Source organism: Glandiceps talaboti, chromosome 12 (genome assembly GCF_964340395.1).
Source record: "Glandiceps talaboti chromosome 12, keGlaTala1.1, whole genome shotgun sequence".
Classification (NCBI taxonomy): domain Eukaryota; kingdom Metazoa; phylum Hemichordata; class Enteropneusta; family Spengelidae; genus Glandiceps; species Glandiceps talaboti.
The window spans coordinates 7,660,493-7,677,208 of NC_135560.1; the positions used below are offsets into that span (position 1 = coordinate 7,660,493).

The 16,716-nt window shown below is 35.6% G+C and overlaps 1 protein-coding gene across 1 annotated transcript; it reads left to right on the plus strand.

Annotated features, from left to right (window-relative positions):
• The first annotated feature begins 2 nt into the window (after positions 1-2).
• LOC144443695 (WD repeat-containing protein 93-like) lies at positions 3-16,340 on the plus strand. Its single transcript, XM_078133235.1, has 15 exons — positions 3-349; positions 1,011-1,212; positions 1,736-1,876; positions 2,302-2,432; positions 2,958-3,065; positions 4,585-4,738; positions 5,636-5,822; positions 6,654-6,805; positions 8,497-8,526; positions 12,105-12,236; positions 12,805-13,021; positions 13,399-13,459; positions 14,197-14,353; positions 14,990-15,167; positions 15,641-16,340. The coding sequence occupies exons 1-15, from the start codon at positions 92-94 to the stop codon at positions 15,798-15,800; spliced, it is 2,268 nt and encodes a 755-aa protein (XP_077989361.1). The 5' UTR covers positions 3-91; the 3' UTR covers positions 15,801-16,340.
• Positions 16,341-16,716: the final 376 nt, after the last annotated feature.

The following is a 16,716-nucleotide window of genomic DNA, read 5'->3' on the forward strand; positions in this document are numbered from 1 at the left end:
AAGCTGTACTGTAATGACAAACAAGTATTTTTCGTTTTTAATACATTAAGTGTAATTTTTCGTCAAAAATCTTAGTAGAGGAACCTTAACAATGCCGGTGTACGTTCGGAAAAACTTGCTGTCAATAACTCCACCGTCGCTGAGTGAACTTTTGAGCGACGATGATGAGTTTCTCACTGATCCCGAACAGTTGCACGACCAACTTCCACAACCATTTCGTATGGTTGATAAACTCCTGAACTATCTTGTCGATGATGTATGGGAAATAGTAAGTAGTAGAGAAGCTGTGAGGCTAGAAGAAAAATCCCGCGTACGACCACCGCAATATGAATGTGCAGTTCAGATGCAGGTGAGTGCATTGATGTAAACATCGTTGCAATTTTGACTTGTTTACAAATTTGTACATCAACTTCAAGTGAACTTAGAGTTTTGTTTTCTGATATAAATAATTATTTCCATTGGAAATTCTAATGAACACAGTTTTTCCGAATTACCCACTTTGAATTTATGTGTATTTTTGTATTTGTTAACTTGCATGTATTTATTTGTTATTCCCATCTTTGTATTAAGTGTTATTAACATAATTTATTATTCATTTATTTATGAAATATAGTGTATTAATAACCTGTATGACAGGTATTTGCAGAAACAATAGAAACGTATTTTAAGATGAAATCATTATCATTTTCGTAGGCAAATGATTGCTTTCACGAGGTCACTGCAGGATATTCTGTATAAATTTATAACAAAATTTGCACTTGAGTTAGAATCAAGCAAAATATTATTATGTGACATTATGTGTTTTAATGTAGGGTTTGTTAGTTATACATTTTATATCTATGAAGCCTGTCCATTCCTACAAACACTATTCTAGCTACTGCCACCACAATTTATTTGAGTGCATCCAACTACATGTATACACAGGATTTTCAGGACATCTTCCCAAGGAATCTGCACTGTGTTGTTCATTGATGAAATGAAATTATAATTCCTACATTTATTATCGACAGGATTGTGGAACTTCTACTTGTCTAGCAGACAGCAAAGATGGCCGCTATATCTTTACAGGCTTACCAAATGGTCTTGCCATTATTGATGCTGCCAGTCAAAGTAGACTGGGTCAGTGGGAAGAAGATAATGTTGAAATAACCGGTATGCATGTATGTCTGATGACAGTACAAATGTACCTGATAGCCACCATTGATGATATGGGTAGGTCAAGTTTAACTAGCCGTGGTGATTTCCTTTCTTTTGTATTTCTTTGCTGCTGACTGTTTCTGCACATGTGTGAAAATTGTATATTAATCTCTTTATGGAAAAACTGAAAATAAGTAGACCAGGGTGGAGGGTCTATGAGTAGACACAGGCTACCTACAACACTAAAAAAGAAACAAACAAAGTAAAATGAGTTGTTTATGCCATAGTTTGCGCAAACCCATTTTGAAATTCAAATGCAAAAAAAAAGGAGAGAAGCAGACAGACTGATATTTGAGTTATGTGTTAGGGTCTGTTCAGGTAATGTGTGTCAATTGACGTGGAGGGTCTATGGTTTCTACTACAATGGTGTATGGGCATGTTGGCATTTTGAGGGTTCATGGTGCAAAATATTTTGCAAATGTTACCCCTCAGATTTTGCTTACCTTATATTACACCTATATTCTGTCGTTTTGAAATAAGAAAGATTGATTTTTTAGATTATAAACCTGTAAGTGACTTTAAGTTTCTATATTTGTAGGTGTATGTAGATTGTTCTGCTGTGCCTTTGAAGGTCTTCATTTATTGAAAGTTATGAATGAAAGTGATAGCAGTTCCAAGACAGTGGCTTCCAAGTGTCAGTTATCACATGAAGGAGACTATGTAGCTATCACTCTTGAAAGTAAGTATAACTCAACAAAATTACCACAATTTGAAATTACAGTAGTGCTACCCATTGATTTTCAGGACATGTTCACAGATAATCAGTCTGGTACGCTACAGTCTGTTGTACGCTATGGTTCTGAATGATTCTGACCAACATTTCAGGCCAAAGCCTGCTGTGAAATAGTGCCCCCAGTGGCTAAAACTGTACAATTTTTTGTTTTCATGATAACCAGAATATGACATTTAATTGTTCAGTGACTGTGAAATCTGCTTCCAAACTTGAAATCATCATGTGTGCAAGTGTACATGGGTGTAGAGACTACTAAAGCAAATTATTTTCCATATTTAAAACTGCAATCACCTTGTCATCTTTTCAGGACCAAAAATGACAAGGTGGATATGTATGATAACTTTGACTGATAGTGCATTTTTTTTATACAGATGGTACAGATTGCTGGATAGAAATCCACAAACTACCTCGTGACAATTGGATACGAGAATTTGAAGCTGCTCATGCCACAATGCTAAAACAACAGCATCCACCAAAACCGCCATCCCCAGTGGAGAAAACAGTAAGTCACACTACAGTGGTGAAGAAATTACTTAACTGCTATTATTCCTTGTGGTTTTTGGTAACTCATCTCACTTTCTTAACTTGTATCTTTGTAATATAAGCCTAGAAAGTGGGATGAGTTAAATATTTTCATTTAGATCATTGACCACTATGGCTAATTTTGTATGTATGGATTATAATTGATAACAAAGAAACATATGTGAGTTAAATTTTTTCATCAGAATTTTGTAGAATTCTTGTCACCTGAAATAGAATTTCATCACCTATAGGCACCTAATAATGATGACCATTTGATGTCTTGGTCAACATGACTTCTGCTCCATTCCCTAAACTTGGATTACTATAGGTATGCATGGGAATAAGTCAACATTCTTGTTCTAACTTCTAACTTAATTCTCTAACATGAAATAAGGTATTATTATAGGTATCCGGAGTTCATAAATCAAGCCTTCTTAGATAGTATGTTGATCAAAGATGATTCATTACTGACTATGAAACCGTTATTTCTTTGTTTGTGTTACAGGAAACTGATGGTGCTGATGGTGGTGTTGAGTTCAGTCATCCATCAGAAGGTCCTGTAGCTGCTGCAAGTCTAGAGGCATTAGACAAAACTGCTGGAAGCAGAAGTCAGGTAAGACATACATGTATTCTGTACGATATGACATGTTGTGGTACCCTCATGCATTGGCCTATCTCTCAAAAGAGAAGCCGATGATGGCACAGCAAGATGACATATCTTACAGTCTAGTAAGACATACACCATGACAGTCACAAACCATTAGCGGTCCAAGTGCAACAAACCCGCGGGCTTGCCTGGCGAAAACGGGTGTCATAAAAGTTGTTTGCATCTCTAAAGCTGTTTGTAGCGTTACTTATAATAGCCTAATAAATTGATAACAACTGATATAAGACGGAGATAAGGTTTGCCTCAATTGCAGTCCATGCAGACGGCCGAATAGAGGTTTTACAGCTGTTTACTTGTGTTATGTAAGAGCCCATCATCACATGTGTAAATATTGGTACTCTTTGATAACAAGTCCACTTGCTTGGCTAATGGCTTGTCCCAGTAATGCAGCTTACGTTGTACCCTTCTGTCTATAATGAAGCAAGGACATCACGATCAGTAAGATTCACAGTCAAAGTATCAAATACAACAGTCAACAGGAAAGACTATCAAAGATGAACTAAAAAAAAGAAAGATTTTTATTTTTTGTGATTTTTTTTCTCAAGGCAATTTGGTAGTGTTGCTTAATTTGTTAAAATTCTATGTGCAGCCTACAAACTTACCTGGAAATTTGTCATCAGGAAGAGTTTATAATTCTGACCTTGAGGCAAAATTGACATGATTAGTAGTATAAAATGTAGTCTTGCTGCTAGACGTTCGGGCTTTCTTTCGATGCTATAACTATAAGCGAACGAAGTTCGCATCTGAGGGCTTGCCCGAACAGTCTAGCGAATGTCATTTTCAGACCGGACATTCCATTGAGATTACGATAAGCGGTGGGCTGGGCCATATATGCATATATACTAGTATACTTTAATATATTCAATCTCTGCATGCAGGTGTTGACAAACACATTTATGTCATTACTATGTCTTATCAGTTTTTGGTAATTGTGTTTGATGAGTGTGTAGACGTTGTCATTCACACATTTTAGTTAACGCATTGGTGGTTATTTTTACAAGCCCCTCCTTAAGATGAATATGCATGAAAATTTAGCTATTGTCCTCTGTTTGTGCTTGTCGCTAATACGGTTCTCTGATTGGCAGTTATTTATATCCTGATGACATTCGCTAGACCTCGGATGTTCCATCCTCGATAGCGTTGTTCGGCTGTGTGTCGTATTTTATCGGAAGAACATCCGAGAGCTAGCTGATAGACTATATAAAATGCAGCAAGAGCATGAACATTTTGACACATACTTGTTGCCATGGCAACTGAAGTTCTCATCATATCACAAGTTGGGTGTTTGATGCGGATTAACATGTCAGTAAAGTTCTCGGTGAAATTTTTATAACAAAAAAATCTTTTAGTTACAGGTGGAGTGATGTGAGGTGAGATGATGTGGTGTGATGCGATGCAATGCAATGTGATATGATATGATTTGATGAGTTGAATGTTATCTAAATAAAACACATTCTTTTTGCAGTCACCAAGTTCTCCAAAGCCACAGTCACCAAGAGCATCACCCCTACCACCGTCCTCAGCTGCTCCACCTTCTCAAAGTGTAGCTCAGATTAATATTGGCAATCTATCTAAACCGTCCATGGTGCTACGAATCAAACCACCAGTTCCTCTGACTGGTAAGTTTATTAGCCCAAATAGTGAAGAAAAAAAACCTTTATATGTGTAGTTGAGACTGTATCTTCTTGGAAGAGTTGTCAGAATTATAGTAGAAATGAATGTGCTGTGGTAGAATTTTAGTTGCAAGACAAGCTATAACAGCTGGACAAACAACCATTGCAGCTCTAAGTTGTTGTTTCTTCTATCTGGACATTAGTTTACCAGTAGGAGAAGATTGAAATATGTTTTGTCTGTCCCAACAAGAGTCAACTAATCTGGTTATGTAAAAACTCTCACTTGATGTATGCTGACAGATGTGCCAAGCGTATTATAATGTATTTATGTATCGTAACAGATTTTTTCATAGAGTGATTTAAAGGGGAATCCAGGAAATAAAGGTATTTTTATAACATTGGGTTTTGGAGTCATTTCATGATATCACGTCACATAAATTATGAGAAAGGAGACCGGTGAGGGCAGAACGACAAGATGTATTTTACAGTTTAACATTAGTGTGATTGCCAAAAAACACCAAATTGAAATTCTCTTTCACTTCTATTGTTTTCATCAGGTGATAAAATGTAGTAATAAAATAAGACTTTTTGTTGAGCAAGATGATACTCTGTTTCCAGTTACAATTCACTTGGGTTGTCGGTGGCCGAGTGGTTAAACCACTTGCCTCTTACCACTGTGGTCAGGGTTCGAACCCATTCAGGGTTTGATTAAATTTACCACGCTGTAAGTAAGAAGAGTGTCATTCAGTTTGACTCTACCTAACAACACAGACTTTCCCCGGGTACTCTTGTTTCCTCCTGCACTAACACTGAACCCTCCTCCTGTTATTGGGCAATGCCTGATGGATGGTTTATAAATAAATAATTCTCTCATTACAATATCGCTATTTTTTAAAAATATAGGTAACAATGCATCGTCAGCACAGAATGCTTTCAAGACCATAGATGATGGTACAGTGATTGGTTCAGGAAGTAACCATGTCATATTAACACCTCATCTAGAATTGAGAAAAACTGCTTTCAATATCCACCATGAAAAAGACCTACAATTTCTACCAAAAGATGCTGACAAGGATACAGGAAGGCCAAGGTAATGTATTTCAGTAAGCAGTGTTTGATTCGATGAATTTTCCAGGTCTTATGTCTTGTGTCTTATGACAAGATGTATTGGTATGAGTACAATCTAAGTTTGTATCTTGCCCAAGGACTATTGCCATTCAGAAACAAATGGCAGCAGTGAGGCTCGAATCAGCAACTTGGAGATTCGAAACTGACAACTCTAACCATTCAACCGTCATAATTCAACTTCTGTTTGTCTATTTTCTGTGACAGGTAATACTTTAAATCTGGAAATTTTTGCTCATGACATATTTTCAATTATTTTGCTGGAAAGCAAAAGTGCAAAAATAAGTAGTGACTAAAATGCCATCTTGTACATGAACACAATAGATCAGTCTAGTCTGGTAATTAGAGAAAATTAGTCTTTGAGATCTTGCTGAAGACTGTAAAATCGCAAAATTTTCTAGTAGCGAAAATATCTAGGTTTACAGTATCGTGACTTTAATAGTAATACATGTAGTGTATTTCTAAATGTTGATTTTGAGTGTATGCGAAAACAGAGTTCTTTTTTTCATGACATGATATTGCATGTTTTGATTTTTAGTATACAACTGAAGTACCCATATTCTTCCGAGCATGGATATTTGTTTTTCCCTTGACAGGCTATATCCCAACTTAGTAATTCTAAATGTTGATTTTGAGTGTATGGCTAAAACAGCCATACCCAACACAATTCTTACATGCATTTGTTTTCTGTAACAGGCAATATCCCAACTTAGTATTTCTAAGTGTTGATTTTTACTGTATCGGTAAAGCAGCCACATCCGTAAGAATTCTTACATTTGTTTGTTTTCTGTAACAGGCAATATCCCAACTTAGTATTTCTGAATGCAGGCAGAATGCTACCTGCTGGTTTAGAGTCAGCTGCTACAGCATGCAGACCAAACAGTGTAGCAGTTGCATGGACTGGCAGTACCAATCTTTATCACTATAACCTGCTAAAAACTGCTAAAGGTAGGTATAATCTGAACCTAAATTTACCAAAAACCGCTGAACAATACAAAAAAAAACTTGCTGTTGAAATTCCATAAATTCGATCATATTTATTATCACAGAAGACCAAAGTTGCAATAAAGTTGACCATCAAACTTATCCAAAATTCATAATTAAAATTTTCTTGACACAAATTCCAATATTAATAGTATACATAGACTTGATTGAAATGTTACAAATCAGTTGTCAGTCATATGCAGGTGAAATATGTAATCTTAAAAAAAAAAATTTCATTCTAGGAATATATTTGGATGTTATATCAATAATTTTGATTCATAAAATTCTGTACTTCAAAGCAAGTTTTGATACATAATTAAGTTTTAACATTAATAATATAGCGTATGTTTTGCTAATGAAAATAATAGTGCGGAAAAGTTACTATCGGCAAACTGAGATGGACACAAACTAAAGCTACTATCATTACATATCGTAGTTTACACAAGAGGGTGAATGCCACGCACTGTCCTTAAATTATATGCAGGCTATAATCACCTTGTAATCACGATATTGTAACCACTGGAAATCCCTGAAACTGTACACTAGAAGATCGCTATCAAAAATAAAAATGGCTATCAGGGGCAACACCCTATTTTGAGTGTAATTATATCAACTGCTGTTGATAGCTTATATCAACATGTCGTAATTAGATTTCATTTCCCAATATTTTTCATCCTTCAGTCAAGGAAAATGAGAGTGACTTAAGGGGCCTTTGTCACTACTCGTCTGACAACCCTTAGGTCACGAAAGAATTAGTGACGTTTTAACGTGAGATAGACACGCGTTGTTGTGACATAGAACAACCAGAGTATTCCATATTTTTTGTTCAACTTTGCAATAAGCATGGTATAATCATAGTAGTTGTAGTTTGTGTCTGTGTTAGCTTGCCAAAAGTCCATCTACTATTTTAGTATACACTACTTTCCCTAGTAACAAACCAACCAAATGAGAAATCAACTCATGTAATGGGTAAAGCAAAATTGTTAATTTGTACACTATCAAAAACGTAAGCTGGGTGATTGAAACTTTACACTAGATATAAATTAATGCATGTCTTTGTTTCTAAATTGCAACGTATATGGTCATAATGCATGCAAACTTCAAATTTCAGCAACTGATCATCATCATTGTCATATGTTTCTTTCTCCTTGTTATCATTATCATCACTGCCATTGTCATTGCCATAGCGATAAATGAATATCGCATTATGTAAATATTAGGCATGTAGCCATGACAACTGGAGCCAACCATAATGCATGGATTAGAGGGTTGACATGGTTAGCGCCAAGGGGGATGCTGGTTTCCGGTTTCTCATATTTATAGTGAATGATATGTTACTTTGATGTTTAAAAAAGCTAAGGAAAAGGCCACATCAAAAAACAATTTTGAGTAGAAAATTAAAAAACTTGAAAAACTGAATGCCCTCTGAGAATATCATAACCACTCTTTCATTTATGATATTTGTGATATTTATGATCTACCATGTATCCTTTTACATTCCAAATGAGGATGAAAGATGAGGAACAGAAAACCATGTGTTTCTATGGCAACTTGCTCTCATCACTAATCATACATCATGCCTAAATGATAATCAAATGCACTGTATATGGTCTCTATATTTTTTTCTCTCTTTCTTTATAAATATTTGTGTGAAGCTCCAACCGACAAGCGTTCTAGTATTGTGGGTAAGTTCACTTCTCCCCATTTTGTCGTCTTTTCCCAGACACCTGCACACTTGGGGGAGTTAGTGTTACAATCACTTTACAGACACTCTTTCCTTTGTATTTTTCACCCTATGTCTTATCATCAAATGACATTATTGCCTGTATGTTGCCGAGGTGAAGTGTTCACAAACCAGCTGATCAAGTTTTCTGCCAGAAACTATCATTCAAAGCTTTTACTAACAACAGTGCATGAGTTTTCCTCCCCTGTAACAGATAAATTTTAGTTTCCATGTTTGGAGGGTGTTTTTGTGGCGTGTACATGTTTGTGGGTGCATTTGCGGGGTTGGTTTTCTTTGGGTGCATGTATGTGCATGTTGTTAGATTTGGGTGTGGGTCTGTAAGAGTGTCCATCTCGCTGTGTCAGCAATAATAACTGCAAGAATTGTTATCAGTAACATTTATATTATTGAATTCAATTTTCTTGACAACTTTTTCACTTTAATCCAAGTAGTTTTTTTAAAAGGAAACATATCAATAGCATGTATAACATCTATACATTACTAGTATCTGTCACCCAGACTCTCACCACTGGGGACTCTACTACGAGACCCCCCAGATGAAGGTCTGGAGAAACATAATCCAAAGTCGCCTGCACCGGAAGTCACAGAGTGTATTTCTTCCATTTCATGAACAATGGTCTTACGAGGCCTGTTCATCGTAATTAAGATGTATCAGTCATTTGAGATATGATAACCTGTTGCGAAGGTACCTGATCATTCAGCCTGCCTGTGTTAGATGTGAAGTATTCCCCAGCATGCACTGCTCTCAGAAAGCGATCCGGAGTGGGCAATGTTGGATTACGTTTGCCACAACTCTTGTCTGGGTGGCCTCATAGTAGAGCCCCAGTGGTGAGAGTCTGGGTAACCAAGACTAATACATTACCAGATATAGAATAGGTTATTTACATATTGTGCAAGTTAAGTGTGGAAGCACCTTCAGTCCTCTCATTCTTTCTTGACATAGTACAGTTGGTCAAGTTTAATTGACATGAGAGCAGATCTGATCAGCAAATCTTTATATAATCCACAAGGTCATGTTCATTTCATGTAAGGATGTTCAAAATGTTCATCAGATAATTTTTCAAGTCTGCTCAGAAATTTTTTGATGTTTTTTCATCAAAGCCTAAATAAATTCATTTTCTGTATGTATTACAAAAATACCGATGCTGTATTAGGCCACATAATGGTTTTTCCATCTTGTACACCAGCTTCACAATGACTTATGTAAACACACTGATCAAACACAGGCTATATTGGCAATGTATTGAGCAACTCACTTGTATTGGCAGTGCGTATTGTGGGACATGTTGCTTCATATGTCATGTGTGTAACCACATAATCACCCTGTCTTGCAGTGTCACTAGGTACATCATAGAAAATCTGACATGCGAATTTTGCAGTGATACACTCGATAACGTCGCTAGTTACCCCCCACCCCACCTCCCATGTTGTCTGCTTAGTTACACCTGTGTTATCACTCTGTTGCATTGCTACTGGCACACTTTCACCTGTACTCATATGTTTGATGGCAGTCATCTCCTGCCATTGTTGATTCCATAATCAGGTTTTCATGACATTTAGCATGCACTGTTATGTCATGGAATTTGTTAATTTGAATACTGGAGTCAAGTTCTGTCTACAGCAAGTGATAATTAAGTATACTTCAATACAATAGGTATCATTAATAGGCAGCAAAAATTACTACCAAACAATAGTTGAAACATAGTCTTTGATAGTGATATCTCATAACTATTTTCTATTGCTAGTTAGTGTCATAACTATTTTCTATTGCTAGTTAGTGTTATAACTACTTCCTATTGCTAGTTAGTGTCATAACTACTTTCTATTGCTAGTTAGTGTCATAACTATTTTCTATTGCTAGTTAGTGTTATAACTACTTCATATTGCTAGTTAGTGTCATAACTACTTTCTATTGCTAGTTAGTGTTATAACTACTTTCTATTGCTAGTTAGTGTCATAACTACTTTCTGTTGCTAGTTAGTGTTATAACTACTTCCTATTGCTAGTTAGTATCATAACTACTTTCTATTGCTAGTTAGTGTCATAACTACTTTCTGTTGCTAGTTAGTGTTATAACTACTTCCTATTGCTAGTTAGTGTTATAACTACTTCCTATTGCTAGTTAGTGTTATAACTATTTCCTATGCTAGTTAGTGTTATAACTACTTCCTATTGCTAGTTAGTGTTATAACTACTTCCTATTGCTAGTCAGTGTTTGCTAGGGATATATAGTTGAGATATAACTACTTCCTATTGCTAGTTAGTGTTATAACTACTTCCTATTGCTAGTTAGTGTTATAACTACTTCCTATTGCTAGTTAGTGTTATAACTACTTTCTATTGCTAGTTAGTGTTATAACTACTTCCTATTGCTAGTTAGTGTCATAACTACTTCCTATTGCTAGTTAGTGTTATAACTACTTTCTATTGCTAGTCAGTGTTTGCTAGGGATATATAGTTGAGATATAACTACTTCCTATTGCTAGTTAGTGTTATAACTACTTCCTATTGCTAGTTAGTGTTATAACTACTTCCTATTGCTAGTTAGTGTTATAACTACTTTCTATTGCTAGTTAGTGTTATAACTACTTCCTATTGCTAGTTAGTGTCATAACTACTTCCTATTGCTAGTTAGTGTTATAACTACTTCCTATTGCTAGTTAGTATCATAACTACTTTCTATTGCTAGTTAGTGTCATAACTACTTTCTATTGCTAGTTAGTGTCATAACTATTTTCTATTGCTAGTTAGTGTCATAACTACTTCCTATTGCTAGTTAGTGTCATAAATACTTTCTATTGCTAGTTAGTGTCATAACTACTTCCTATTGCTAGTCAGTGTTTGCTAGTGATATATAGTTGAGATATAACTACTTCCTATTGCTAGTTAGTGTCATAACGACTTCCTATTGCTAGTTAGTCTCATAATTTTAACTACTTCCTATTGCTAGTTAGTGTTTGCTAGTGATATATCAACTATTTGCTATATCTAGTTAGAACAGTCTCTTCTCGTGATGTACCATAACTATGCCATATTGTTAGTTAGAACATAGTCTTTGCTAGTGATGCATATGAACTATTTCCCTCTCAACAAGGAATGAGTTGGCTTTAGTCATGATATAGATGTCTGTGATATTTACTGTGTTAGTTAAGCATTCAGTAGTTTTCTGTGTATATTTTACAAACTTCATGCCGTGCCAGTGTTTGTACATATGAAATTGTACATACTCACGAATATAAATATATCATCTTGTAAGTTGTAGACATTTGCACTAGGTGACAAACCATCGGTAATGAAAATGTGTTTGTTTAGTCTACAAAAACCCCAAAGGAATAAGGAGTGTTGTTAATTATGTATTTGAAATATCATCAAATTTTCATTGTACTCTGTGACTATTTGCCCTCATTAGACTTCTGAGAGGGGTAATGGTAATGAGGGTGACCGACACGACTGTAACTGTCACTCTGTTTTTCTGTCTGCGATTTTTTCTTGATGTGTTTTCAACTCACCTTTCCACAGATATTGAACACAAACCAGATATGTTGTGGCCCAATGCGTGTGCAATCTCAGCTATTGCCACGAGTCAAGATACTTCATTGCTTGCTTTAGGACTGGAAGATGGAACTGTTGTTGTGTGGGACAAATATATAGGTAAGTAACCAGACCTTTTAGCATAAATAACATGAATCATACAATGCCAGCTATCAGAAAGACAAAAGATTCTATAGTTTCGTCACTAGGAGTGCTGTTCAGAAGCAGCTTTTGGACAAGAACTGTGATAGTTGAGTACTGTTGGCTTTTTTGAAGAAAAAATTTTTTTTCCAGTATTTCATGGCAAAAGTTTATGGCATTTTCAATAAGTCCAAAGATGCTACTTACTTTGCTTGAGGTCACATTATTGTCAGGAACTCCTGGACTTGTTAAAGTCACATTTTGTTGACTGTTTTTTTTTGCATTTTGTTGACTGTTTTTTGCATGCTATTTTAGCTGTAAATTTTCCTAAATATGGGGTGCCCTTGTGTGGCACTAGTCTATTTTCAAGAATGACCACTTGGTACATTGTCTGTTGTCAATTTTGCCACCAATCAAATTAACCATGTGAGGGCGCTCTTCATATTCTGTTTTTTGTGTCCTAAAAATCACATCTCCAAGGGATTGTATATGGAAATAAAGTGGAATAAAAAATAATAATTCAAACCATCACCTTTGTTAATCCTAGGTGTTCCCATAACAACACATCGAGTGACAACCACAGGCAACATCAGTTACCTCCACTTTCTGAATCCTAGTGTATTATCCCAATCACTAGCCGATTACCCTCCATATCCAACACCCACAGCATCAGGACTACTGGTAGGTTCTACTGATGGCACTGTACAGCTGGTACCATGTGGAAGAGGTGGTGATGACCTCAACATTATCACCGTTAGTGGACGGTAAGTAGACAAGTGTTCTGCTAAGGTTTGGTCACCTTGGTAACGAGTGGGTTGACAGTGTTTTAACTTAAATTTTGGAACCTTGGTAAATATAAGTGGAGAAATCTGGGTTATTTGCTTCCTGTACTTAACAAAGCATACATAGAGAACAATTTATAATGTAGCGAGACACTCTAAGTTCAACATTTTGTATCTAGAAGTCTTACCAGTAGTAGAATTAAATTAAACAATTTGACTTTGTTTTAACCGGAAGTACTCATTCATATGTTTGTTGAAACTTACTATGATATTTTGTCCAGCTGGCATGACATGAACATTCTTTAGGACCATTGTTCAATTTGGAGATTGACACTTGTTTTTTCACATTATTTTTGCAGGCAATCTAACAGTGAACAGTCATTTTCCATGATAGAACCATTGCCAGCAATTCCACATGTGGTTAGTATTATAGATTTTGTCTCCTCAATTCTCGGTACCTGATTTGGAATTTTACCATCCATACGTGAACATTCAATTTCTTGTCGACACATTCTCTTCTGTGCCACACACTATACACCAAGGTGTGTGTAAGAATAAATCTTGTTCTATTTTGACCCTCTAGCATGAGGTGAAATGCTATTACAGGTACTGAGAATATGTCAACCTTCTCGTTCTATTTTGACCCTCTAGCATGAGGTAAAATGCTATTGGATGTATCAAGAACTACAACCTTTCCAATGAATAGCGCCCTCTGGTGTTATTCCAATGAACATATTACATAAATGTTGCTAACTCACAACACATGACAAGTTTCTATGTTGTAAAGTTCATGATTAACTCATCATGCACTATGTATTTATTTGTTTATTTATTATTTTTTTTATTTATCTATTTAATTATTTCTGTATGGATACAAATACTTCCGCTGCAAAAATTAGGAGCTGTGATACCAATACTAGTTGTAACTCTCAGCCATGCCGTACTGTGAAACAGGATCACTTAGACTCTGCTATTATCTGTTTGCTAAATGAATACATAACATGCCTCATATGAGACAATGGTATCAACAATATACATGACAGCATGCTGTGTTTTTAATTTTGACTGCAGCACAAGACACCTTATAATCTCCCAAACTAACAAATTTCTCATACACATGTCGTAACATGACTTTTTTTTCCTTTGTATACCACTAGGTTTTAATTGTCAAACAGAATAGTGAGGCTATGTTACATGATATAACCACATGTCAAACACTGTGTGAAGTCACTCTACCAAAAACACATAAAACTACTTCACCGTGGTCTCCTATAGTAGGCGTTGGAGCAGAAGGACAAATGTTATACATTAAAGGTAAGCTGAGAACATGTTTATCATTCTACCAGACACAAGCCAAGTTGAACAAAAAAATGGAATTTATACCCTGGTTATTCTATGCCACAACAATGCATGTCTACATCACTGTTCTGTTGTGTTCGATATATGAGTCAAAATGTTCAAAATTACCATTACTTTCCCCATTTTTCTTTGATATTACTGGCGCTCATATAATTATGTTGTTCACCAATATTTTTCTTTATTCAGCTGGAAAATACTCATGACCTGAGGGTTTTTGTCACTACTCATCTAGTGAGTTGTAATGACAAAGCCCCCTTAGGTCACTCATATTTCTTGTTATGGGTGTTCCATTTTGCTGTCGTTTCTTGAGCACCCTCAATGACACATCTTTCAAATGATTTTGTTTTTTAAAGAGTAGGTAACCCCATGAATATGAGGTTTCACAGTAAATATATGCACATGGCTATCTCACCACAGGCAAATGAAAACACACATTACCCTAAGCAAATTACTGAAGCTACCATTATGAATGTTGACGAAAATTCAATTTAATTCAGTTCAGACAGTTGTCTGCATTGAAAAACATAAGAAAATAATTGACTTCAAAATACACAGATTCTGAAAATGATAAAATCTGTTTTCTTTGTGCAGGAACTCAACTAGATCCCAATGAAGACTACATACCAAATAGTGGTATGACATCACTCTTTGTGTTCCAGTTGCGTTCTTTCCCAACTCTAGACAAGTACTGGAAGAGACTTCCAGAGTCACAACCACACATGGTGCATGTCACAGCAGATAAGAGAGTGGAGGATCTTTTAGTGGAGAGGTATGTATCACTAAAGTTTACCTTCAATTTGGTATTTTGGTGCAATTTTATGCTAACGGTGATAACCAAGTACAACTTACTTGAGTTCCCCAATCACTTAACCAGGGTAGCCTGGAATCCATGCGGATGGGGTTTTCAAATTTTGATTTCCCATCACAAAAACAGAATTCGAGTAAAAAAAAACCATCCACATGGATTCCAGGCTATTACCAGGGTTCCTTACAAATAGTAAGGTACAAGGTGTGATAATCTATGCATTGCCAGGTATTACCTTAAGAAAGAGATATGTTAGAAATCAGGATGAAGTTGTTTAAAGTATACAGGTAAAGTTAAAGTTTCATGTGTGTGGTCATGACATACCACATTTAACTTTCTTGTAGGGAAAATATTGAGGTTTGTGGTATATTATATAGAGAACATGATAGTCCATATAAGTATGCATACACAATAATTGATGAACTTTTAACTTTCAGGTTATCACAACAAAGTGTTCGACAAGTACGTATGCAGGATAGGTGGTACAAGCTAAGATCAGAGGTGGAGACTTTACAGAAATACAGAGATAGTCAAAGTGCAGCAGCAGCAGCAGCAGCTGGTGATGCCAAGAAGGCAGAAAAATTTCGTAGTGGATAGATCCTATGCAGTTGACCCTTGACCTGATCCAAGATACCCTAGTTGAACTTTTGTGGCACATTTTTGTGCTGTGGCAGTATTGTGTGCCGTCATAGTCAAATAATCTACACCTGAAAGAAAGGAAAGTACAAACTCTGACAAGAATACCAAAGTATAATTTTTTGACACTTCTTACGTTGCAGATATCTTGACAGAGATATGAAAATATATTTCATATGCATGTCCAAATATACATGTCATTCTGGTTGGCTGGTCAGAATTATAGCCTCTTTGTAAATATACTTATATAATTATTTGTAATGGTCAATTAGTTTCAATACATGTCAGCAAGACTGCAGTTAGGGGAACCTATCATATTTACATATTTTTGTAAAACGAGCTAGGGAGTTACAGCAAGATTCATCTTGGTTTAGCACCGTTAATGTCCTTTGACCAGTGTAGGTCCACCCCACTATATGTGTCCCCTAGCTGTCACTTCATGACAGTCTTGTAATATAATAGTAACAGATTTTTGAGTGTGTACACATATTTTGTAAATGTTCTCAGCTTTTTAAAGTATATTACTGTGTACAATAAAAGTTTTGTCTTTCTTTTCCATTCAATTGCGTCGAGAAAATTAATTTGCATGTGGTTATATGGATGAGAATTCGGTCTGTAAGTTTATTTTGGAATTAATCTACTCTAAAAAACATGTAATTTAAAATAAATTGCAAAAAAAAATATGTAAAATACTGTAAACCTGGAAATTTTCACTGAACACTTATTTTCGCTTGAAAACAAAAATGACAAAATAAATAGTGACTAAAATGCCTTCTTTGTATATGAAAACAATGTACCAGTCTGGTAATTAGTCAAAATTAATCTTTGAGAACTAGTTGCAGACTGTAAAATTACAAATTTTACTAGTAGCGAAAAT